This window comes from Schistocerca cancellata, chromosome 8, assembly GCF_023864275.1.
Source record: "Schistocerca cancellata isolate TAMUIC-IGC-003103 chromosome 8, iqSchCanc2.1, whole genome shotgun sequence".
NCBI lineage: Eukaryota > Metazoa > Arthropoda > Insecta > Orthoptera > Acrididae > Schistocerca > Schistocerca cancellata.
Window position 1 is genome coordinate 429,592,386 of NC_064633.1, and position 26,817 is coordinate 429,619,202.

At 43.4% G+C, this 26,817-nt stretch overlaps 1 protein-coding gene across 1 annotated transcript in view; it reads right to left on the reverse strand.

The window, feature by feature from the left end:
- Positions 1-5,376: 5,376 nt before the first annotated feature.
- LOC126095140 (facilitated trehalose transporter Tret1-2 homolog) overlaps positions 5,377-26,817 on the reverse strand; it is a 50,274-nt gene continuing 28,833 nt past the window's right edge. The window contains exons 4-5 of the mRNA XM_049909860.1: positions 11,032-11,334; positions 5,377-6,124 (exon numbers count right to left, since the gene is read on the reverse strand). Coding sequence (XP_049765817.1) covers positions 5,843-6,124; positions 11,032-11,334 — 585 coding nt within the window. The 3' untranslated portion in view covers positions 5,377-5,842. The remainder of the gene's footprint in view (positions 6,125-11,031; positions 11,335-26,817) is intronic.

Genomic DNA, 26,817 nt, shown 5'->3' on the forward strand with positions numbered 1-26,817 from the left:
AATATAATCATAATAATGAGGTTGATCTACCATTCAGGAAGGGAGTACAGCCTGACTGACTGCATATGCCATAGCTAGTCGTGCGGTGCACTAGGAAGTATTATAGCTCTGCATGATTAAGGCAATAGTGAGGAATCCAGTACATAACAATGAAAATTTCTAATAGCATGACTACTAATATATATATCCCATGGACCTCACCCACTTTCAGCATAAAATGTAGACACTAACTGTTAAGGTGCACACTCTGCTGATGGCTTCCATTTAAGTTATGATAGTTAAATGATAAATGGGTAGATTATTAACTTCAGCTGGTCAATGAACAAACTTTTGTATTTTGTTTCAAATGATGAAAGCAGCATTCAGTTTCTTTATTTATGTTAGGTAAATACATTTTCCAGGACACCCGCCTTCGACAGAATGTACCAGCGCAGAGCCCTTTACAGCCAGTCACGCTGAACCTGTCCTTGACGTTACGGCTGAGCATAATAGGGGCAGTACCTGCAAATACTCGCAAGCAGTCAATTGCCTGCATTCTCAACAACAACGGCTCACCATCTGGTAGTCCCTTAGGGATCATCTAAACTGACAGCTGACAACAACGTCAAGAGGGAACAGTTTGAACGTTAACAAATCCGCCACCACACTACTAAAATCAAACACTTTCTGAGTCGACCTGTAACAGCAGCTAACTTCTTTTGGGCTGTACCGATCTATAATCAACTTCTTCACTGTGCTGCTCACAGAGTTCGACGTCACATATATATAAATAACAAATACCATGTGTAATGACTACCTTGAGATTTTATGTTGGTATACACAAAATGTAATCTGCCATTAACAAATGCATGACTGCGTACAGTCAGCAGACATTAAAATTTTTAATTTGTGTGAGGATGAACATTGCTAGGCAACTCACTAATGCATTAGTTCCTAATAATATAATTGTTCATTACAAGCACGCTATCGGCATGCAAAATAATATTATCCAGACCTTAGACCAAACGACAGAAATGTGGCCGATCAACCAATAAAAATTTGACTCCCACATCAACAATCTTAGCGCGCTTCTGGGGAAATGAACTATAAAACTCTGCGATCAATGACCGTTCTGAAACCGTGACAAGTCATCTGCCAAAATATCAGTCTGAACTATCCTAGCATTGAAGAATATGTTTTTGTTTTGATACAGCTGAAACGTCCCCTTAGAAAAATTATATACGTGACTGTGCTTAAACTGACACACAATATTTTTAGCGCAACGCAATCTGACTTTCAAAAATCCCTACAAAAGAATGGCCCTGACTAACATTAACCTATGCGTTTCACAAATCGCTTACCTCACAAAAATCTTGGTTACTCGAACTACTGCAATACAGCGGGTGCCACTACTGCCAGCTAAATAAAAGATTCAAACTACTGAAGGCACTAACTACTGATAGGCATAGTTAGCAAATGAAAGATTTTGATAGAGAACAAACAATGTATTTACCTTAACAGTCATAATATATATGGTAGTTCATGACATCGAGTGTTACAAATTTCAAAACTCCGCCATCTCTCTCCCCACATCCACCACTGCTGGCGGCTCACCTCCAACTGCGCAACGCTACGCGCTGTTCACATCCAGCTGCCCAACACTACAATGGCAGACAACAATGCAAACTAGCCACAGACTGCACACAGCACAGCCAGTAATTTTCGTACAGACAGCTACGTGGCGTTACCAATAAGAAAACCTAAACAGCCTACTTACACAGTGCAATGTATTTACGTGTTGTACTATGATGTATTTGCAGTCACTGTATATAGTAGTTTATTTGTAATGTGCTGGTGTCTTTTATTTTCAGCAACCTGCCTGTAGGCCCACTCTAACAGATCAGTGGCCCACTATCCACATTAAATTACCAAATTAATTCAAATTATTAGTGGCACAAGAAAATTCGAATGGAAATAAAATAAACATTAACGATTGCGAATCTAATAAATACTTCTCAGTTTCGTTTCTATTCAGTGAAGAATTCATGCAATGTTTTTCTGTATGTTGGGCTTGCTGGTAGACCGTGTCAAAGTGAAGGACACAGTGGTCCAACGCCAATCGTGTCGTAAATATTTCCTAGATGAAAGGCCAGGTCTTGGGCAGGTATTCTGGACGGAGGGACGTTTCCACAGACAATATCCCATACTCCGATATAGGACATGAAGGCGACATTTGCCAAGCCGAGTAAAGAATTTTTTCGAAAAAGATAGGAATCTCCAAGAGGTGGATAACACAACGAATTCAGGGCGAGATGAATTTGTAGTCTCAAAGGAGATCTGTATGCAGCAGGAATTAATGTTCAAATCTTTAATGGCTGTTTGATCACGATATTTTTGTAGTCCACATGAAGGCTCATGGATGCATATGTGCAGCCTCTGTCGGCTGAAAACTGAAAGCGCTCTCATAGTAGGAGAGAATGTATGCTCTCTGCCCCACTCTTAGAGAGAAAGTTATTACTGTTTCATCACAGAATACATTTTGGGGGTAGAAAAAGTGTTGATATTGTTATAAACTTTTCATTGGTCGGAACTCTGAAGGTCTACAGTGATTGGCTAAAGACAGTACTGTGCTACCGGGACCACCAAGAGTTATCGCTAGAAGAGCACATACACAATTGGTCGAAGATCTCCATAGGGGAGTCACTTAATCTTGCCACTGCAGAGAGACAACATGTGGTCTGAGACCTCCAAAGACTGAACGGTTCATCTTGGAACTATTAAGGTGAAGAACTCCGTCTCAATGCTGAAGATACACTCCTGGAAATGGAAAAAAGAACACATTGACACCGGCGTGTCAGACCCACCATACTTGCTCCGGACACTGCGAGAGGGCTGTACAAGCAATGATCACACGCACGGCACAGCGGACACACCAGGAACCGCGGTGTTGGCCGTCGAATGGCGCTAGCTGCGCAGCATTTGTGCACCGCCGCCGTCAGTGTCAGCCAGTTTGCCGTGGCATACGGAGCTCCATCGCAGTCTTTAACACTGGTAGCATGCCGCGACAGCGTGGACGTGAACCGTATGTGCAGTTGACGGACTTTGAGCGAGGGCGTATAGTGGGCACGCGGGAAGCCGGGTGGACGTACCGCCGAATTGCTCAACACGTGGGGCGTGAGGTCTCCACAGTACATCGATGTTGTCGCCAGTGGTCGGCGGAAGGTGCGCGTGCCCGTCGACCTGGGACCGGACCGCAGCGACGCACGGATGCACGCCAAGACCGTAGGATCCTACGCAGTGCCGTAGGGGACCGCACCGCCACTTCCCAGCAAATTAGGGACACTGTTGCTCCTAGGGTATCGGCGAGGACCATTCGCAACCGTCTCCATGAAGCTGGGCTACGGTCCCGCACACCGTTAGGCCGTCTTCCGCTCACGCCCCAACATCGTGCAGCCCGCCTCCAGTGGTGTCGCGACAGGCGTGAATGGAGGGACGAATAGAGACGTGTCGTCTTCAGCGATGAGAGTCGCTTCTGCCTTGGTGCCAATGATGGTCGTATGTGTGTTTGGCGCCGTGCAGGTGAGCGCCACAATCAGGACTGCATACGACCGAGGCACACAGGGCCAACACCCGGCTTCATGGTGTGGGGAGCGATCTCCTACACTGGCCGTACACCACTGGTGATCGTCGAGGGGACACTGAATAGTGCACGGTACATCCAAACCGTCATCGAACCCATCGTTCTACCATTCCTAGACCGGCAAGGGAACTTGCTGTTCCAACAGGACAATGCACGTCCGCATGTATCCCGTGCCACCCAACGTGCTCTAGAAGGTGTAAGTCAACTACCCTGGCCAGCAAGATCTCCGGATCTGTCCCCCATTGAGCATGTTTGGGACTGGATGAAGCGTCGTCTCACGCGGTCTGCACGTCCAGCACGAACGCTGGTCAAACTGAGGCGCCGGGTGGAAATGGCATGGCAAGCGGTTCCACAGGACTACATCCAGCATCTCTACGATCGTCTCCATGGGAGAATAGCAGCCTGCATTGCTGCGAAAGGTGGATATACACTGTACTAGTGCCGACATTGTGCATGCTCTGTTGCCTGTGTCTATGTGCCTGTGGTTCTGTCAGTGTGATCATGTATCTGACCCCAGGAATGTGTCAATAAAGTTTCCCCTTCCTGGGACAATGAATTCACGGTGTTCTTATTTCAATTTCCTGGAGTGTAGTTCACGGAGCTGCACTTATAACGCTCAGCTATCACTGTAGCCTTCCTCTGCATCTGAATTTTCAATCGATGGTAAACACAAGTTGCATTTACATGCGTCGTGACGAGTGGACCACGAGATTGTTTCTTTCAAGTTAGAGTTTTGCTTCCCTAAATTAATTCACGCGGTCAGCTAGCTAAACATGTGCTTATCAGGCAAGGGTGTTGATGCATGTTCTTTTTCTTTAATTTGTGACTAATTTTGCAGTCTTTCAGGGTTTATGAGGACTTGGCAAACTGTATCATTTCATTTCCAGTTCCACCACCTGACCCAAGTCCTTATTGTGTTCATTGTATAATTCATTTCAACCTTCTGTGCACTTTACTTTATTGTTTTACCTGTATGTAGACTGTATGAAGCTCAACAACAAACATGATTTTATTTGACTTTAGGTTTCATTTCGTTGCTCAATGAATGCCCTGTCTCATTATATCTATGTGAGCTGTGATACCCACAATTCATGTTTAATTGTACAACACCTGTTTCAGTTCAGATGCTTTTTTTTAGTAATGCATACGATCTTATGGGGAGTGTATAGATCACTGGGTTCAGATCTTATTAGCACCTCATGGGTATTTTAAATGCTCAATTGAAATCTCACATCTTCTACATATTCGATGTGCAGTCTACCGTTATACTGGACATAAAATTTTGTAAATGACTTGTGGCTTGAAATAATACACGTGCTAATTACTAAATTTCAAATAAAGAAAACAGTAATTTGATTACACAAGCTCACGAGTTTCCAGCTCATTGAGCGATAGGCCCCAATACGTTGTTGACTACCTGGTCAGAATCCGTTACATGGCTCGATCTCTCCATTTCTGAAAAGTTGAGAGAAAAGGCTACAATACATTTTGCCAGTGAATGAGGGCATACAGTACCTAGTGCTGTATAAGGGTATTCGGTGAGGCTCCTCAAACAGACTTCCCCAACAGGGCATTTAATTTTTTTGGTTTTGCCGAGTACGGGTGTTAATAACAATTAAGCAGATCACTTTTGATATAATATGTACTCCAAAATAAATTTGGACATTCACCACTAACATCACATTTATTGTGAGATAATGTCGTGTAATTAACGGTATGTTAGATTCTAAGTCAAATGAAGGAAGTAGACTGCACTATTTTATTTGTCAGACAAAAATACTTTAATGTACCACGTCTTAATGAGGATAATTTTATGGCATGGTTTGAAAGTGAGATCATTCGGCGACATTCAGTATGCACTCTTTGTATGAAATTAGGGAAAGGGGAGCTGACATGGCGTAATTTACTGACGATTGAACTTTTACAGACATCACGTTCTTCGTCCACACACACTGTATGTAACAATAGTCTTTTCCACAAGTACACAGGAAAAATATTGTCTTTAAAGTGATAACACGAAGAAACACAGCGGCCTCAGTTACCCATCTGCGTCTGAAACTCCCAAGTCTGCCTCTTGTCTCTGAGATGCGGCAAGAATAATGTTGTTTAGCAGTGCTCGGTACGGTATATCTTACAGGCTGATTATGGTACCAACTAGAAAAGAGCACGACAATACAGCTAGCTGTGAACAGGGCTCTGTGTGAAGTCCTCTTCGTTCCGCTCCTACGAGTACCGAGGAGGGACGACAGAGGCGCCGTAGTCGGCCAGCGGCTGCTGCTCCCCGGCGCCTGCGCGTTCGGTCGGCTTGACGCGCTGGCGGCTGCGCGCGCAGCAGGGCAGCACGAACACGCTCTCCTCCAGCAGCTCCCTCTGGATGGCGTCCCGGGGCTTCCCCCGCGTCTCGGGGACGAACAGCAGCGCGAAGAGCGTCGTCACCGCGCTCAGCACACTGAGCAGCGCGAACGTCATCTGGCGGCCCAGCTTGGCCACGCTCTCCGGGAACACCTGTCGATTAAGTCTCTGCTGTTACTGAGCTCAGAGTAGTCATTCCAACAAGTGTTGTGTGGCCCACACGTACACACAAAGTATTCATTGCAGAGAGACGTGGTATCCATCCTCGACCTTCATGTAAGATTTTTATTCTTGGACAAAAATTTTGGTGCTCATAAGTGGAGGAAGAGCACCTGAATCGGCAGAGAACTTCATACGGGAGAGAAAAACATTTCATGCTACACTTCACATACGTAGGCATCGCAGTACTGTGGAAAAATCCTTCACAAAACATAACAGAGATAACAATACAAGCAATAATGACTACTCACGAAATACATAACATCAGATCATTCAGCCTAAAGACAGCGATGGCACTATTCAACGCCAGCCTCTCGCCGATACGGACGTATGGCATAGAAATCATCGGACCATATCTCATAGAGCAAAACCTAACAACACAAGAAAAAGTCAAGGTGACCTGCACGAAGAAAGCGATCAGATTCTGCACGATCCAGACTCGTATACTTGCTGGCAAGAGTAACCTTGCTCAGTAAAGACCTATGGATAAAACTAACGTTACCCAACACCAGTTCTTCGAAAAGATCACTAAAACATTGAAGAAGAAAAGGTTGTTATGCTTCCAAAATTTTGCAGCAGAGGAGCCATGATTGACGTTACATGGAAAAAGCAAATCTCCGAGATGAGACGTGAGATTACAAGAGTAGCAATCCATGGTTTCTGTCACCTCATGTGTAACATAACATACAGCGAACCAAAAGCGACATGCGAGTGTCGACTGTGTAACCGAATATGCGAACGACACCGTATACAATTATGGACTAAACGGATATGGTCTATAAGCGGCTATGCAAACCACAATGTGTGAAATCTCTACTTTCTTGTGTTATTATGATAGTAATTTGAGCTTGCATGCCTAGTTGGCTGCATTAAATGCATCATTTTGTTCTTCTAGCTTGTCCTGTAAGAGCTGTAGGAACCCAGCGAGAAAGTAATTAAGACTTTTTCTCCTGAAAACTGGTATACAGCGTTGCCAAATCTCGTTGTTGTTGTTATGGTCTTTAGTCCAGAGACTGGTTTGATTCAGCTCTCCCTGCCACTCTATTCTGTGCAAGCCTCTTCATCTCCCAGTACCTACTGCAACCTACAGCCTCCTGAATGTGCCTACTGTATTCATCTCTTGGTCTCCTTTGGTCTCGGCCAAATCTTATTACATTACAATTATATTATTACATTACGTTGGTATTATGTGTGTGTGTGTGTGTGTGTTTTAGGCTGTTGTTTAAAACAGAGATTTTGCTATTCTAAATATTTTCTTTTATCGGTGAATTTTCCACACATATGAATGCCAAACAGCTGGAATAACTATTAAAACTGTGATATCACTATATACTTTTAATAATAGTAATTAAAGTAGAGTATTAAAATACCACATAAAATTTTCTACCACAAGCAACGTATTGTATGCTATTGTGAGTTGTTAGCTCATAACACGCTGCATTTGCTTAATTTAGTGCACAGTTCTTCACCTCTGATAGGTATTTACTCTTATATTACTGTTCACCTAGCTAATCAGAAAATACATTTAACTTTAATGTTGATTAAATTAGAGTTTTGTATTGTGGTGCCAGACGGTTACTGAAATGTCGTAAACACAGTAAAAACATGTTGTAAAAGATATAATAGACATAATTCACCTGATAACGCAGGTATAATCCCCCAAAAGGAATAGTGCAGAATTAAAAATAAAAATCTTAGTGGGTACAAAAATTTGTATTTTCAATTGAACTTTTGATTTAGTGAATTATTCAATAGCTTCTATAAATTTTTTTGGTGTTCAGATCGCAGCAAACTGGAGTTAAAACTCGAGCATTCCGAAAAGTAACACGATCTACTTCGTCAGGAGATGACTGTATGCATCTGTGCATGCGACTATGGCCCTGTAGATGACGTCACCACTACTAGAAAGAATTCAGTGTCACGTCATCGGAACAGTCTGAAGCGTAAACGCCACGATAAAGGAAGCAGACTTCATTTCCGACAGACAGTCGTCTGACGATGAAGATGGTGCTAATCCTTGAAAACTCTTCATACAATGAAACCGCTATGAAAAACTACGGTGCCAATTCTGCCACTCGTACTGCGAAGTATTGAGAATGTACAGCGCTTCCCTCATCCAAACGCGTATCTTAAACTTTACACCTGTCTATATCTGTATCTATGCGCCGCAAGCTACTTCATGGCGTGTGGCGGTGGGTACCTTGTACATCAATATCACTTCCCCCTTTCCTGCTCCAGTCGCGAATAGCGCATGAGAAGAACAATTTTTGGTAGCTTTCGTATGATCTCGTACGTCCCTGATTTTAACTTCATGGCCTTTTGGTGCAATATGTGTATGACCTATATGTATGGTTGACTCTTGTAAGAAAGTACATTCGCGGAATTTTACCAGCGGAGTTGGATCAGCACCCTAGAGACACTTTCGGTCTTACTAAAAGGACCCGTAACGAACGTGCTGCTCTTCTTTGGATCTTTCCTATTCTATTCATCAGTTACTCTAGTTTGGTTCCCAGACCGACGATCGTGTTGAAGTATTGTTCACAGATGGATTTTGTAAACTGCCTATTTCATGGCAGGAGACACTTCCTGAGAATGCTCTCAGTCAGTCTCAGCCTGGCATCTGCCTCTCCAGCTATTGGTTATTATGTGTTCATGTCACTCTACATGAGTCTGTATTGACACTCTAAAATATTTAATGGATGTAACTGCTTCCGGCGGTTGTTGCGAATTCGTGTAATCGTACAGTAAGCGTCTTTCCGCCGAGTTCTGTGCAGTACGTGACAGTTATGCTGAGTGTCAGTAGCCAACTCTTACAGCACTTAACAGAGTTTTCTGGCTCTCCGGCCTCTCTGTAAACGAGCTTCTAATAAATACGGCTTACAATTCCTTTAGAGACACATTCTGATCCAAAGTATCCGATCACCTCTATGTAACGCCGAACTGAGCGACAGATATCACGAGAGGCGAACCCGCCAGTATAAAAAGAGGCAGGCAGTATTGTGCTGTCAGCACAGAAGCACCAACGCCATAATGGCTGGATCAGGTGGGCTCAGTGCCTTCGAACGTGGACTAGTCGTTGGATGTACTTGAGTAACGAGTCCATTAAGAAAATTTCAATCCTTCTATAGCCGCCCAGGTAGATTGTTGCGTCTTGGGTCATGTGAGTTTGGAGTGTAAACGCGATGTAACGACCACGGTTAAACCAAAACCAGGCAGATCTCATATACATGCGGACAGGTACCATCAAACATTGCGAGGGGTGGTTGTAAAAGATCGCCTTAAATCAGGGGAGGGAATCACTCGTGAGTTCCGCAGTGCTACCGGCAGTCCAGCTACATTATCATCGACTTCTGGGTGATGACTCTGCAATTCAAACTTAACAGCCTGGCACAGGGTTTATCGAAATTCCTTCAGACTATTTAACTACGGTCGCACTCTCGAACAGTGCGTGGGAAAAATGGAGGTCTTTCCTTACGACCTCTTATTTCTGTTATTTTATTATTTTGATATTTTCTCCCTATGTACATTACCTTCAGTAAAATTATTTTTCATTCATAGGAGTAACTTAGTGATGGAAATATCTTGAAAAGACGTCACTTCAACGAGAAACGGATTTTTTTTAATGTTTGCCACCCCAACCCGCCTATCATGTACGTGACACTCTCTCACCTATTTCGCGATAGTACAAAACGAGTTGCTGTTCTTTGTAGTTCTTCGACGTCTACCGTTAATCCCACCTGGCAAGGATCCCCTAGCGCCAAGTACTACTCTAACAGAGGACGGGCGAGCGTTATGTACACATTCTCTGTCTCTAGTGTATCTGTGACATCTTGTAAGTGATATATCAATGAGACAGAGTTTTCACAGTTTGCCCTTTCCCCTACGTTTCCTTTGTCATCGTTCCAGTTTAAATTGTTCGTAACTGTAATTCCTGGCTAGCACAATAACGGTGCGCAGGAAGCTATCGACCATCTCCTCATTAGACACATTAATGGACAGTGACTCCTGCAGTAATGTAAAGAGCGATGCCACTGGCGAGATGACGACTGGAAACGATTCGTGTGGAGTGATGAACCAAGCTATGCTCTGTGGTAGAGAACGTTTCCTGCCACCAACGAAGTACGGTGGAGGTGATGTTTCGCTAAGGGGGTGTTTTTCATCACGCTAAAGAAAACGCTAAATGCAGGCGGATATGAATCTGTTTTACAGCATTGTGTACTGCACGCAGTAGAGAAACAGTTGAAAGACGATGACCGTGTTAGCATGATAGTTCTCCATAGCATAAAACAACACCTACGAGAAAATGGTTTATGGACAATAACTTCCCTGGGATGGACTGGTCTGTCTACAGTTCCGATCTGAGCCGAATGGAGCACCTTTTGGATGAGTTAGAGCGTCGGCTTGACTCCAGAATCGAGCAGCCGGTCGTTATGACCGAGCGGTTCTAGGCGCTTTAGTCCAGAACCACGCTGCCGTGACGGTCGCAGGTTCGAATTCAACCTCGGGCACGGATGTGTGTATGATGTCCTTAGGTTAGTTAGGTTTAAGTAGTTCCAAGTCTATGGGACTGATGACCTCAGATGTTGAGTCCCATAGTGCTTAGAGCTATTTGAACCAGACCCTAGCATCCAACATCACTACCTTCGGTCGTTTCGGCTCTTGAGGAATAATGGACTGCCAGTCCTCCACACACACTAAGACACCAGATCGAAAGTTATCCCAGGAGCGTTCAAGCCGTCATACAGGCTAAGGGTGTAAAGAGGTCATATAAAAGTCCACTGAAATATCCGGATGTTTTTGATCATATTATGTGCATGTACAGGCTCTGGTGGTGGGAGTACCTTGGTGACGGTGAAGATGAGCGACCAGTTGGACGCGACGGCGAGCCCGCTCATCCAGGCGGCGTCCGGCGTGGGCACCACCTCGGCCGTGATGAACCAGGGCAGCGAGCCGAAGCCGGCCGCGAAGGCGACGAAGAAGACGTTGATGGCGAGCAGGGGCAGCCAGGTGGCGCCCGCCGCCCACGGCGACGCGGAGAGGGCGAGCGCCGCGTGGCTGAGCGCCGCCGTGGCGCCGGACGCCAGCAGCAGCGGCCGCCGGCCCGCGCGCTCCACCACCGCCCCGGCCAGCGCCGTCGCCACCAGCTGCGGGCAGCGCGCCACGCCGCGTCACAACACTGTGCGTCCCCCGTCTACTGCCGTGCGGGCTGTTCAGCGGAGCAATGAACGTCGCTAACGCCGTGAATCCTCCTTCACTCCAACAAACTTTGCTCAGACCTACCCTCGCTTACATATAGCGGTTGGTTATGATCAACACAAAAACTACTTACCGTACTAGTAAAAACCATGCCAGCAATTATGTCAAGGACATGGGCAAGACAAATAATGCAGAATCAATTCAATTGAAACACTTTTAATACGCTGCTATGGTGCATAGTACCGTTACATACCGGTGCCATTACAGCTACAAATGGGGCTCAATATGGCACCCATCAGTGTCCAGAAGAATCTGAAAGCGCAGGATTGCATTCTGCACAGCAGGACGAAGCATGTCCGTAGTTGTGCCGTCTACTTCCCTTGATGTGCTGCGCTTCAGATCAGCACAGGTGCGAATATTCCTCTGAATTATCGCACAATCAGCTTAACAGCTCATGTATCGAAGCTGCTTACAAGAATAATATACAGAAGAATGGAAAAGAAAATTGAGAATGCGCTAGGTGACGATCAGTTTGGATTTAGGAAAACTAAAGGGACGACAGAGGCAATTCTGACGTTCCGGCTAATAATGGAAGCGAGGCTAAAGAAAAATCAAGACACTTTCATAGGATTTGTCGACCTGGAAAAAGCTTTCGGCAATATAAAATGGTGCAAGCTGTTCGAGATTCTGAAAAAAGTAGGGATAAGGTATAGGGAGAGACGGGTCATATACAATATGTGCAACAACCAAGAGGGAATAATAAGAGTGGACGATCAAGAACGAAGTGCTCGTATTAAGAAGGGTGTAAGGCAAGGCTGTAGCCTTTCGCCCCTACTCTTCAATCTGTACATCGAGGAAGCAATGATGGAAATAAAAGAAAGGTTCAGGAGTGGAATTAAAATACAAGGTGAAAGGATATCAATGATACGATTCGCTGATGACATTGCTATCCTGAGTGAAAGTGAAGAAGAATTAAATGATATGCTGAACGGAATGAACAGTCTAATGAGTACACAGTATGGTTTGAGAATAAATAGGAGAAAGACGAAGGTAATGAGTAGTAGTAGAAATGAGAACAGCGAGAAACTTAACATCAGGATTGATGGTCACGAAGTCAATCAAGTTAAGGAATTCTGCTACCTAGGCAGTAAAATAACCAATGACGGACGGAGCAAAGAGGACATCAAAAGCACACTCGCTATGGCAAAAAAGGCATTTCTGGCCAAGAGAAGTCTACTAATATCAAATACCGGCCTTAATTTGAGGAAGAAATTTCTGAGGATGTACGTCTGGAGTACAGCATTGTATGGTAGTGAAACATGTACTGTGGGAAAACCGGAACAGAAGAGAATCGAAGCATTTGAGATGTGGTGCTATAGACGAATGTTGAACATTAGGTGGACTGATAAGGTAAGGAATGAGGAGGTTCTACGCAGAATCGGAGAGGAAAGGAATATGTGGAAAACACTGATAAGCAGAAGGGACAGGATGATAGGACATCTGCTAAGACATGAGGGAATGACTTCCATGGCACTAGAGGGAGCTGTAGAGGGCAAAAACTGTAGAGGAAGACAGAGATTGGAATACGTCAAACAAATAATTGAGGACGTAGGTTGCAAGTGCTACTCTGAGATGAAGAGGTTAGCACGGGAAAGGAATTCGTGGCGGGCCGCATCGAACCAGTCAGTAGACTGTTGACCAAAAAAAAACCTGTCGTTGAGGTATCTTCACAACCGGAAATCACAGAAAGAGAGATCAGGTGACTCAGGTGACTGTGCCGGCCAAGCATGTGCAAACGATCGGCTGGTAATTCGATCGTTTACAGTTGCGTTTCGGAGAAACAGGTGAGCTTCACGAGCGATGTGCTGTGCGGCCCCTTCTGCACGAAAGCTGCTGAGTTCAATGCGTCTCTCTCCTGTAGGTCGGATATGACATGCTTACGAACCATATCGCAGTATCACTGGCCAATCACATTACACGTTCTTGGGCCTTGAACACCAACGTGTCCAAAAAGAGATTGGGCCAATCATGAATATAGCCGTGAAGCCACACCATACTGTGACACGTTCACCGTACAGAGCAACTTCATGCACAGTGACGGAAGGTGAAGATCTCCGCATTCGGCAGTTCTGTGTGTTCACCTCTTCCATCAGAGAAAATGAATTTCATCTGCCCGTAGGATGGTGCAGCGCCACACCTAGTCATCTTCAGTCCTTGCGAGAAAGTGGAGAGCGAAGTCAACGCATTGTAGTGCGTCCTTTGGTGCAAGCTGTTGCACGATTAGGATCTTGTAAGGATACCATTTGAGAATGGTTGGAAGCACCTTCCGTACAGTGGACCACAGGATGTTCAACAGTCGTGACAGAGCAAGCGCACTGCCTGACGATCGGGAATTGCGCGCAGCGTTGTCTGCCATAGCAACAGCGATTTCATAAACCACCTGGGGTGCTACCGGTCGTCGGCCTCTTCCCGGAGCGACGCCCAGTTCTCCAGCTAATTCTAACTTTTTCCATCATATTCAGCACAGAAGGTGGAGAAAGAACACCCTAATGTAATCCTTTCGTCCGGCGATATTCTAGAAGTCCCGACGCAGTATTACTGTTTTTTAGATAACAGAGTTTCGCCAACAATGCCCAACTCATGTAGTCCAAGCTCATGTTGACACGTCAGTAAGTCCACTGCGACTGGTCAGGTATGTGAGACTATGAATCACGGCACCTGGTGTCCATATATGGAACTGGAAATCATACACCCCACATTCTGGATATTAATGCTACCAAGTTTGGAACTCGTACGGTAGTCAATTTCTGGGTTATAAGGTGTTACATAGGGAAAGTTTAATTATAACAATCCAGTACATTGACAGAAATTCAAAGTGTTACACAGTGAAGCACCAGTCCATTGTATGTCAAACTCTGTTGAGGTTCTTATCACTACACCGGTTATTGAATGGTAAGACCTTCATTACATTCGAAACTGATGCCCGCCGTTGACATCAATGTAAGGTGTGACCCCCACGGAAACCCATACACTTTTTGGCTTATCAAGGGTAACAGGATACAAATTGTAGAGTATCTAAATAGTCAGCATCGTATATTCAGTGACGAGGACGATAATGTAGAGCACTAACCGAAAAAAAAAATGCAAAACTGTTGTTTAATATGCCTCTGACAAGTATGTTCTGGGCAAGGTCTTAAGAGATGTGAGGTACTAGCAGTGGTTTAATACGTATCTTAGAAATCTGCAACGTAAACAAACAGAGCTTCATTATAAATTCAGGTGAAGTCAAAACCTTGCTGCAAACAAAAGGTAAAAGAAACGAAAATGAGTTTAAGAACAGTAATAAGAGTAGCGTTCAATGACTCTGAAACAAAACTTTTGTCAAACAATCTGAATAGATAACTAAAGAGTTACGGTCTTAAGTGAAATCAGTAAGTGGTTCGAGATCTTCTATTCATTCGCTCAGTGACCATGCTGGTAGCGAGACGGAAGATAACAGAGAGAAGGCTCAAATACTATATTCGATCGTCTGGAATTTTTCTCCGTGAAAGGTCGTAACACGATCCATCCTTTCAGTCGTCGTACCAACGCCGAAAACTAAGATACCGAAATGCTCAGGATTCTACTGTGCAAATATTGCGCGAAATAATTTGATCCTCTTCTGGCATCTGTTTATCGTAGACCGCTGGAGCATCGAAGTGTACCTAGCGAGTCGAAAAAAGTGCAGGCCATTCACGTTTTCAAGAAGGTTCGTAGGAGAGATGCACGTAATTATAGACCTATAACGCTGACTTCAATCATGGAACGTGACTTATGCTCTAGAATTACGACATTTTCGGAGAACAAAAATCTACTCTGTAAAAATCAACTCAGCTCACTACATTCCTCCATGAAATCCATAGCGCTGCAGACAACGGCGCTCAGGTTGCTGTCGTGTTCCTTGATTTTAGGAAGGCATTTGTTGACATCATCCTGCACTGTCGGTAAAAAAAAAAAAAAAAAAAAAAAAAAAAAAAAAAAAAAAAAAAAAAAGCTTGTCGAGTATCGGACCAGGTTTACGACTGCATTTAAGACCTCCTTTCGTACAGAACTCAACACTTCACCTTTAACAGAACAGAACCCACTGATGTAAAGGTAATTTGTGGAATACCGCAAGAAAATGGGGTAGGACCATTGTTGTCTGCAGTCTGTATAAATGATCTAGTAGAAAGCGTCGGATGCTCTTAAAGACTATTCGCAGATGATGTGGTTGTCCATTAAAAAAAGTAGCAACGCCAGAAGACAGTATCGATGTACAGAATGACCTGCAGAGGATTGATGAATGCTGCTGGTTGTGGCAGTTGAACCTGAACGTGAATAAATGTAACGAATTGTGCATACACAGGAAAAGAAAGCCGCCACTGTACAACCACACTATTGATAACAAACTGCTAGATACAGTATCTACCGTAAAAAAATCTAAGAGCCACTATCAAGAGGTACCTTATTTTGCTAAACTACATAAAAGAAATAGTAGGAAAAACTGATGACAGACTGAAATTCAAAGGCAGAATCTTAAGGAATTCTAAATCAGCCATAGAGGAAGTGACATACGAGGCGCTTGTTCGGCCGATTCCTGACTTCTTTTCATCAGTATCGGATGCTTAGCAAGTAGTAATGATAGAACAGATAGAGAAGAGCCAACTAAGAGCGGCGCATTTAGTCACAGAATCGTTCAGTCGGCGTGAGAGCGTTACACCGATGCTCATCAAACTCCAATGGCAGACGTTACAAGAGTGGCGTTGTCCATCACGGAGAGGATTGTTAGGGAAACTTCGAGGGAGTGCATTCCAAGAAGAGTTGGACAACGTACTGCTTCCCATCGCATATATCTCGCGAAGTGACCACGACGAGAAAATTTGAGAAATTAGAACTCCTGTGGAGGCTCACCGACAATCATTCTTCCCACGCCATTCGCGAGAGGAAAAGGGAAGGAGGAATCACTGATTAATACCAGAAGTACATTCCGCGACACGCCGTTAGGTGGCTTGTGGAGAATGATGTAGATGTAGATACTGCGCTCATTTTCTGACCTCAAACATAATGAGATAGCTCGAACAAAATGACCTACACCATGTCAAAATATCCATCATGGCAAACCCAACTCTTACTTATTTCGCATGACGTACTGAAAGCCATGGAACAAGACATTCGAGTATGTGCAGTATTTACCGATTTCCGAAAAGCATTCGACTCACTACCGCACCTATGCTTTTTATCAAAAGTTCGATCGTATGGGGTACCAAGCGAAGTGTGTGACTGGATTGAGGATTCTTCGTTAGGGAGGATGCGGCAGCCTATGTAGGATGGAGACTCATCGAACATTTCAGACGTAACTTCGGGAGGACGCCAAGGAAGGGTTTGCATATTAATGACCTGATAGACAAAGTTAATAGTAGCTTCAGACCTCTCGCAGATGATGAAGTTATCTACTGTGAAGTTCAGTTTGAAACAAGCTGCACAAATATGCAGCCAGACCTTGGTAAGAATTGAAATTTGAGCATAGATTGGAAACTTACTTTAAACGTTCATAAATATAATATCGTGCATGCCACAAAATGAAAATACATAGTGTTCAATGACTAGAGAATAAATGAACCAAAACTGTAACCGGTAAACTCATACAGATACCTGGGTGTAACACTTTGTAGGGACATGAAATGGAATGATCACACATGCTCAGTCACGGGTAAAGCATGTAATCGACTTCGGTTTACTGGTAGAATACTTTGGAAATGCAATCACTCTACAAAAGAGATTGCTTGGAAGTCACTCGTAAGCCCCATCCTAGAATACTGCTCAAGAGTGTGGGACACCAACCAAGTAGGATTAAGAGGGGTTAAGTGTCAGTTCTCGACGTAATCTCCCTGCAGCCGTACACATATCTCACAACAGTGACGCCTTGATTCCATGATCACTGTGAACGGAGGTAAGCATGAATGGTCTCGTTTTTGTCTCACTCTAGGGAGAGTGTCACGGGGATACTGAATGAAATAAACTGGCAGACTCTTCTAGATGGGACGCAAGCTATACCGAGACAACCTACTTACAGGTTTCAAGAACCGGCTTAAAATAATGATTCTACGAATATACTTCAGCTCCCTACATATCGTCCCCTTAAGCATCGTGAGAACACAATTAGATCAACTGTAGCACGCACAGAGGCATTTAAACGTCGCGTCTTTCCGTGCAAGAGTAGAACCGGAGAAATCTCATACAACTGCTACAATGGTACGAACTCTTTGCCATGCACACCACAGTGGTTTGCAGATTATAGATGTACATACAGATGTAGATTTATTCGTTGTGACGTGGAAGTAGGTCCCGTCAAGGAAAGCCGTTTGTGGCGTGAACGGAATTGTGGAACCCTCTGTTGTCCTGTCGATATTTGCCATATGGCATCCAGGTCATGAAGGATATGACAGACAGAACTACATCTTTTGTCACATAGTGGCAATGATTCATGCTTCTTTGCGCAAATAACAAATCTGTTGTAATATCCAATAGCGCCCCACACACTGCTCTAGGATTTGGAGAAATATGGGTCTCTAGCAACGCTGCTTCGTGAGACTTCACGTCATGTCGTCTACGGACACTGATGTCGATGTGACTGAAGCGAGTCTAATAGCTGAGCAACATAGACTACCACTCAGTGCCCCAGCTGACCCTGACTTTGCATCATGCTAGTATCTGTTGTCCGTAGTGTGAAGACAGCGGGAAACACGCAATGGTAACTACAGATCTCAACCCAACTTTAAGTATTTCGTCTCCGATAAGTTCTGGCGACAGTATCGGCAATTTATATTCAGGTTTCAGCTGTTGTCATCCACCAGTTCCTCACAGATACTCGCACAATCCTACAATCTTGTTGTTGGCAGTCCTCTTGGAAGGGCTCGTGCCTCCTTTCCTTGTTACACTACTGTCCTCCCTCTATCATGTCACCATCCACATTGCAATCTAGCACCCACTCTAAAGCGTATGTGGCGTGTTAAGGTCTATACAAAGAATCAATCCCTCTCTTCCTAGCATGTGTCTTCTCCACATATCTAAAACACAGAGCTATCCCTACTTCTGCTTTTTATGCAACCAGCCGAGAACACGTAAGTCACGAAACAAGTATACAACTCAATGTCTACAGTTACTTGCAAGCCATGCACCCTGAAAGGTGCTGAGCAATAAATTAAAAATAGCTTGTAAAGAATACGTGGTAATTACCATGTAGCGAAACATTCTCAAGAACCCTTGTTGCAGTGAGTGCATTTTTTCAACAATGACCATCTGGCTAGTAGTGTGGTGGTCACCTCTGGAACACAGTAAAGTTTCGTTTCTGCGTGGCATGGATTCGACAAGCACATGTTAAATGTGTGGCACATGATTCCCGTAAATCACCAGCTGCTGTTTTGCGACACTTGATAGTGCTCCAAAATTGTTGCATCGGGTAAATAATAGGAAAAACAGATGGCTAAGAGACCAACAGCAGTTCATTATCATCTTCCTCATCGCTGTAGCATGATTGTGGCCTTGTGACACGAATTGTTCTCTTGCTGGTATGTACCCTACTGCTAACCGATCGGGGTGGCACAGAGGTTAGCATACTGGACTCGCATTCGGGAGGCCGACAGTTCAAACCCCGTCCGGCCATCTAGACCTAGATTTACGGTGATTCCCCTAAATCGCTTCAGGCAAACGCCGGGATCGTTCGTTTGAAAGAGCAGGGCCCATTTTCTTCCCTGTCGTTCCGTAATCCGAGCTTTTTTTTGTCTCTAATGACCTCGTTGTGGACGGGACGTTAATCATCAATCTTTTCGTTCTTCTCCTGTACCATTACCATTGGGGAAGACATCAAACATGAAGGTATGCAGCCGGCCTGCAGTGACGTCCATATAGCCACATCTGTCCTGGCATCTTCAGTTATTACCAGAGGTTTTATGGAAGCCAAGTGAATGTCCCTCATAACATGATACTGGTCCCATCCATCCGTATCTACGGTTCATGTCTCGAGCAGCCGTTTACGTGGAAGATGGTGTATCCTGGCGTGACCTTCGATCTGAAGTTATGATGAACGTGATTGAACCGACCAGGCGACACGTTTCCAATAGCTATTATCCTGTGCCCATAGTGACCCTAAATGACGTTGTCCTCGGTCGACATTGGAACATGGAGGATTCGTCTGCTACGGAGCCTCATGCTAAACAATGTACGCTGACCGAAATGACCCGAAACACCCGTTCCAGAATCAAAATTGTAGTCAGAGACCCTCAGGCCTATTCTGTTCTGCACAGTAATTAGGCTTCTGACATACACGCTATGTGATGAGGCGTTGATCTCCGAAACCTTGACGTCTGCTTGTGGTTTCACTGTTCACAGTTTCTCACGATTGTAGCACGCGAACAGCTGACAAGATTCACAGTTTCCAAGACTCTTGTACTCAGGCACCGGCCTTAACAATCTGACATATGATAAAGAACTTTGTGTCAGAGTATTTCCCAATTTGCTGCCTGTACCGACGTCAGAATTACTCCCCATTCGTCTCTGCCTTAGGTCTCACGTACCCACAACGCTACAAGGCGGTTTTCACTCTCACTATGGACTGTGGTCATAATATTTTGGGTCAAGATTTCGTATCTGTACACTGTGAGTTCCGTCATTGCTTCTTCGTTGTATGGATTGAACAACATGGGCGAAAGACTACATCGCTGTTCAAATGGTTCAAATGGCTCTGAGCACTATGCGACTTAACTTCTGAGGTCATCAGTCGCCTAGAACTTAGAACTAATAAAACCTAACTAACCTAAGGACATCACACACATTCATGCCCGAGGCAGGATTCGAACCTGCGACCGGAGCGGTCGCTCGGCTCCAGACTGTAGTGCCCAGAACCGCACGGCCACTCCGACCGGTACTACATCCCTGTCTTACACCCTTTTTAATCCGAGCACGTCGTTTTTGGTCTCATACTCTTATTGTTCCCTCATGACACTTGCACAATTTGTATACTACACGTCTTTCCCTATAGCTCACCCAGATTTTTTTCCCAGAATTTCGAAAACGTTGCGCCATTTTAAATAATCGAACGCTTTTTTGAGGTTGACAAATCATTTTAACTTGTCTTCATTTTTCTTTGGTCTTGCTTCCATTATCATTAACATCAGACCAGCCTCTCTCGTGCCTTAACCTTTCCTTAAGCCAACGTCCTCTAACACATCTTCAGTTTTCTTTTCCAGTCTTCTGTATATTGGTCTTGCCAGCAACGTGAATGCAAGAGCTTCTAAGCTGACTGTGTCAGAATTCTGGCACTTGTTGGTTCTTACAATCTTCCGAACTGTGTGAATGATATCTCTTCGAAAGTCTAATAGTATATCGCCCGACTTATACATTCTCTACACCAATGTGAATAGTAGTTTTGTTGCCACTTCTCCCAATAATTTCAGAAATTCTAATGGAACGTTATCTGTACCTTCTGCCTTATTTGATCTTAAGTCTTCCAAAGCTCTTTCAAAATTTAATTCTAATACTGGATCCTCTATCTCTTCCATACCGACTGATGTTTCTTTTTTATCACGTCATCACAGATGTCTTACCCCTCATTAAGGCATAAAGCTGGTCGTAGGCTGTGTTCCAAAAATGAACAGCATAGAGATAGAAGTTATGACACTTTCTGCAGGGCCTGATCATTATTTCGCAGGACAATGCTCAAGCACGTACAGAGCAAGCTGTTACTGATTTGTTTGATTGATGGAGCTGCTAAGTGCTTTACCAAATACTTCATTCCCCTGACTTAAGCCCTCGTACGTTCAACTCGATTTTTAAACTGAAGGACACACTTCACGGTATTCGCTTCTGATGAGCTACAAATTCGTCGGGCAATAGACCGCGCTGCTCAAACTGTCAACAAAACTGGCAATGCTAAGAGTATCCTACGACTTCCACATCGCTGGAAACGGGTTATATACAATGCTGGTGACTACTTCGAAGGTCAGTAAAACTTTGAAGCGCGTATCTAATTTGTACGAGTTTTAAATAAGTAGTTGCCACTATTAAAGTTCCAATCCTCGTAGTTTGACCTTCGTAAATTATTAAATCGGCGGTTATAGGATTTAAGACAGTGGTCGCCAACCTGGGGATGATTACCCCATGAGGGTTAAAATGAGATTTTCTAAGGGGTAAGAAACCCAAAGGGTTGACTTTGTTCCAGTTATGAAACTAAATTACTTTAAAAACATTATTACTACTACCAAAATTTTGTAAGGCTTTAATATTGATTATGGAAGTTATCAATATTTACTTTTTCCTCAATTAGTAACGTTAACGCATAACACCATTCGGTGGACGCCACAAGCACCTCACATAGACCACCGATTACACACATACTTTGTACTTTAGACTGTAGATCTGTGAAAGTTAAAGTAAGAAATACGTGACAAAAGTTAATTATCTCATGAAGATATCTTCTGCAAGTTGTAGATAGTTCCTGTAATAGGCGAGAAATTGCTTCATTACATACTTTGAAACAGATATATGAACTAACTGGTGGCACAACACTATGGTGCTGTACACATAATTATGATCATTTTTGTTTGTAGTAGAGTGGTCAAATACAAAACGTTAACAGCCTGAAGTAGTGCAATGTCTGCCACTTCAAAAGTAAGTAGTCCTGCAGTCAAGTGAGTTACAAGCAGTAAGTACAGCAAATGCTATTAGTGGGAGGAGGAAGCAAATGCTGTTGTTGAGAGAAGTAGTGCAGAGAAAGCACGTTTTGTAACAAGTACCTACCTTGTGGATAATTAGCTTTCGTAACTGAGTTTGTAGGTAGTACTCACTCTTCACTGGGAACTGCTTCATCATTCATTATAACATACACGCACGCACGGACACACACACACACACACACACACACACACACACACACACAGAAAGACTAAATATCCTTTATCTTTTATTATTGTGGAAACAAAAGTTTTCAAAGAAACTATTTTCCATTCGAACTTTTACTTAGGCATTAAAGTGGATGACGGTGGCTGAAAGCGGTTGAAGGGTGGGAGTGGTGTAGGGGGTGACTACACTCAGGGGCGGTGGTCTAAGAAAGGTTGAGAACTCCTAATTTAACATGGTATGATTTGTTAACGTGGTGGAACGGGTAGTACGAACAGCATTTATCCGAATGGGATTTTTAATAGGTGCAGCAATTGTTTGATAACTTTGTCTGATCGCACAGACGATAGCGTCTTCGGAAATAATCTCAGGCCCTGTCGTTAGAGGTTGGTATTTCACGTAAGCAGCCCAGACCGAATGGGATGATTTTCTGTAATCCACTTCAAGTGTGCTGTAGGGAAGATTTCTTCTATATCCACTAACAAGTAAATAATTATGCGATCCAGGGTGTAGAAACAATTCCGCTACCAGTCACAGTCATATAATGCGATCAGTCTTCCCAGGAGCCAGCATTTAAAAGCGTTATTAGAGGTATGATATTTAAAAAACAATCTTGATCGCAAATTTCTTTTAATCGGAATGACCGGTTTCAATCCTTAAGGATCATCTTCAGACTCTGAAATAGGACCCTACAGATAGAGGGATCCTTACAAAAACGTATATACACTGAAATAAGAAACAACTACAGTCTATACCGAAAACTAAAAATACAAGAAAATTACTACATACAAAAGGCTATAGTCGAAGCGGAAAATGTAATAAATGAAAACACAACACAGTGCAACAACACTCTCTTTACCGCTCTGAGAGAACTGACCAAGGACACAAAACAGAAAACACACACACGCGAAAGAACCACTTCTCCATCACACACAGAGACATAAATAATGAACAGAAGTCCTCGTAATTCACGCTACAGTTTTTCATAGCCTTTCTCGCCACATGCGATACGCCTCTCGTGACACACGCGAACAGCAAGATGGAGTAATATTCTGGATCAGAAACAAAGTGTTATAGTTTTGTTTTTCTGTGTATAAAATCAGCCACATACCATCCAACAAACGTGAGTGTACGAATAGCTAAGCAAACGGCTCAGTACACAACAAATAACTGGTTTCCACAACACTACCACAACCCCAAGTATATACTGCTGACATACAAAATTTACCTTTTAGTATTTGTTTACTAACAGCCGCTCACATGGTTGCAGATGACATGATGTTGACTAAGTAAAAATACGGTTACAGAAAAAAGAGCACAGAAAATATGTTGCAAACAGCGTCAATAATTGCATAAAACATGCTATAACACACAATAAATAAGGTAGTATGAAAGTATCAATAGAAAACTATATTTCAAAAACGATTTGTAAAAATGTAATAATGTTTTACTGTGTTTGTACAACCATGCCATTTTCTGCATGTTTTAGATAACAAAAAACCACTGATGATGGTGATATTTGTCGCCGAAACTAGTTTGGGACAATAACTAAATAAACTAATAACAAGGTGTTTTTCATCAAGGTGGACTCAATTTCCGATTACTGTTTTTCATTGAAATCAGATTACAAACTACATATACCCATAACGGCAGGTGGACTTCCATGGAACAGGCTGCGCCGATCCACGACGCTGAACTGATTGTTAAACAGATAGGCAGAAGTAGTCTTAAATAGCACTAGTTCCACTCACCGTCCGGTGTAAGACATCAGTCTTAACCAATCACAAGTACACTGTGTACTATTAGCATGAAATGTATTACAATAGTCTATATTACTTAGATTTGAAGAAGAGTTATAGGTAAAATGCACCGTAAAATTGCTATGAAATAGCTATTCGTCAAAAATTATAAACTGTAGTAAATAATTAGCATAAAATAAAGTAGTCTAGGCTGCCCTCTCTTATCCGTTGTGGTAGACGTATAAACGCCGAAAATAGAACAGGACCTGCCCCGATAAGGGAGTGCATGAAAGCCTCTACAGTACTTCCCGGACATTGGGAAATGCTCATAGCCCAGTCAACAATGACCGAGAGATGTGTATTTGGGGGAAAAATCGCGCAATCGCAAAAAAATCGTATAGTGATGCGACCGAGTTCCATGAACAACATACTAGAAATGCTGGCCATTGGGCTGTGAGTGTGGGAGAGAGGTGGATGTTTAGCGCTTTGATGGTCACTCTTTTATATTATTCTTGGATGACTCAGAAGCCGAAACTTCGTACGAAAATGTCTCATAGTACGAAATTAAACAGTTGAAATTTCCTACAAGAGATCCTAGTAATTTTTTCTCTAGGACCAATAGTTTCAGTGTTGTAGCGGATGGAAAAATCGCAGTTATTTGATAATAGTGATTTACTGATAGCGAGTTAGCATCTGTTTTTAAATGAAGTGAGTTAAAAACAAACATTAAAAGTGTGTCCCACATCTGAGTATAAGTGAAATATTTTGTTCTGGGAGTATGACGAGACAGCCGGACGGGGCTACACACACGAAGGAAGGCAGGTCGCCGGATTTTAGTCATGCCCTTAAGCCCTTTGTAAGTCTGCTGCAAACTGAAGATCGAGCAGGCGAGTCGCCACTCTCTCTACCCCATTGTCGATACAATGCGCTGAAACGCTGGGCGGGGGGGGGGGGGGGGGGGGTGCGGTAGAGGTGTGTTTTTTTATATTCCACCAAGTCCTTTAATACTATATAGAATACAGATAAGAGTTACTTATAAAACTAACGGAAAAAACGCATATGGACGGATTCGCCATAAATCTCTGCATCCCCCTTCCTTTACACTGCAAGAATGGAAACTGATTATTAGTTATCCTGTTCGACAAATGTAGTGTTATTAGGAGAAAAGCAGTTTCGCCTCAACAGGAGGGATGATCGTTTTCCAATTTACAGTCAGACTATATCTCCCTAGCATTTCCTGTCCGTTACCGTGACGTAAGATTGTAAATAGAGAAAATAACTTCATCCAGCTCGAGTTGTGTCGGTTTATTAAGTACTTATTTACAGTTGTTACGTGAGCTTTTATGTAAAATATTTTCCTATAAACAATACCTCAGAAGTATTTGATGTGCAAGAGTGAGGTTGTCAGCCTTGCAAAAAAGGGATTAGACTGGCACTTGCAGCACATGCTATTGTCTACTGTTGACAATATTCTATAAAGCCATGTAACCATACTGCAGCCACTTGGTGAAATAATGAATGACCAGACAGTTACAGCACGTCTCTCACCACTACTTCTTTTTCTGTGGAACTGTGTAAATCTCTTCCATTTCTTGTATGGTGGACTGCACTGGGTGGAACCACTTACCGAACATCCACAATATTTATTGCGCGGTGTGCGTGAATAAGTCTGAATGGAATGGGATCAGTCGTGTTCAAGTCTAGAACTGTTAGTTGCGGAGGAAGCCAATTTGAGCCTATCAGCCTCTTCAGGTTTCGGGAGAGCTGAGGATGGGCTGATGCGCTTGATACACCTCATTTGTGAAAGTATTCCAGCCATAATGCGGACAAGGAAATCGACAATGCTGAATACATATCGATAGCAGGTTACACTTTGGGCAAGCTCTTTATTGTGACGTATGTTACATAATAGCTAACAGCCTGGTGAGCATCTGCGCTGAAGAGTTCATTGTCCGTCTGGCCTTAATTATCTACACACGTGATGTCTGCTCTTATGTGCTGTAAGTAGGCTGTCTATGCTTTCTTATTGGCAACGTTACATAGCGCTCTGTATGAAAATCACTGGCTGTGCTGTGTGCAGTCTGTGGCTAGTTTGCATTGTTGTCTGCCATTGTAGTGTTGGGCAGCGGCAGCTGGATGTGAACGGCGCGTAGCGTTGCGCAGTTGGAGGTGAGCCGCCAGCAGTGGTGGATGTGGGGAGAGAAATGGCGGAGGTTTGATATTTGTAAAAATGGATCTCATGAACTGCTGTATACATTATGACTATGAAGGTAAATACATTGTTTGTTCTCTATTAAAATCTTTCATTTGCTAACTATCCCTATCAGTAGTTAGTGCCTTCAGTAGTTTGAATCTTTTATTTAGCTGGCAGTAGTGGCGCTCGCTGTATTGCAGTAGTTCGAGTAACGGAGATTTTTGGTGAGGTAAGTGATTTGTGAAAGGTATAGATTAATGTTAGTCAGGGCCACTCTTTTTTAGGGATTATTGAAAGTCAGATTGCGTTGCGCTAAAAATATTGTGTGTCAGTTTAAGCTCAGTCCTGTACAATTTTTCTAGGGGGACGTTTCAGTGCATGTACGAAGGAACAGACAACACGCATTATATAATTAAGCCTTGATTTAGTTTTTAGGCGGTTTCCCACATTCGACAGGGTGAACGCCAGGCTAGTACCCACGTACTGCCTCGGTTGCACGATTCGCTACCATTTAAAAAACATTCTCAGTCTTGCTTGCGACCTAACTCTTTACGCAGGGAGATGGACAACACAAATTCTGCCCCAGG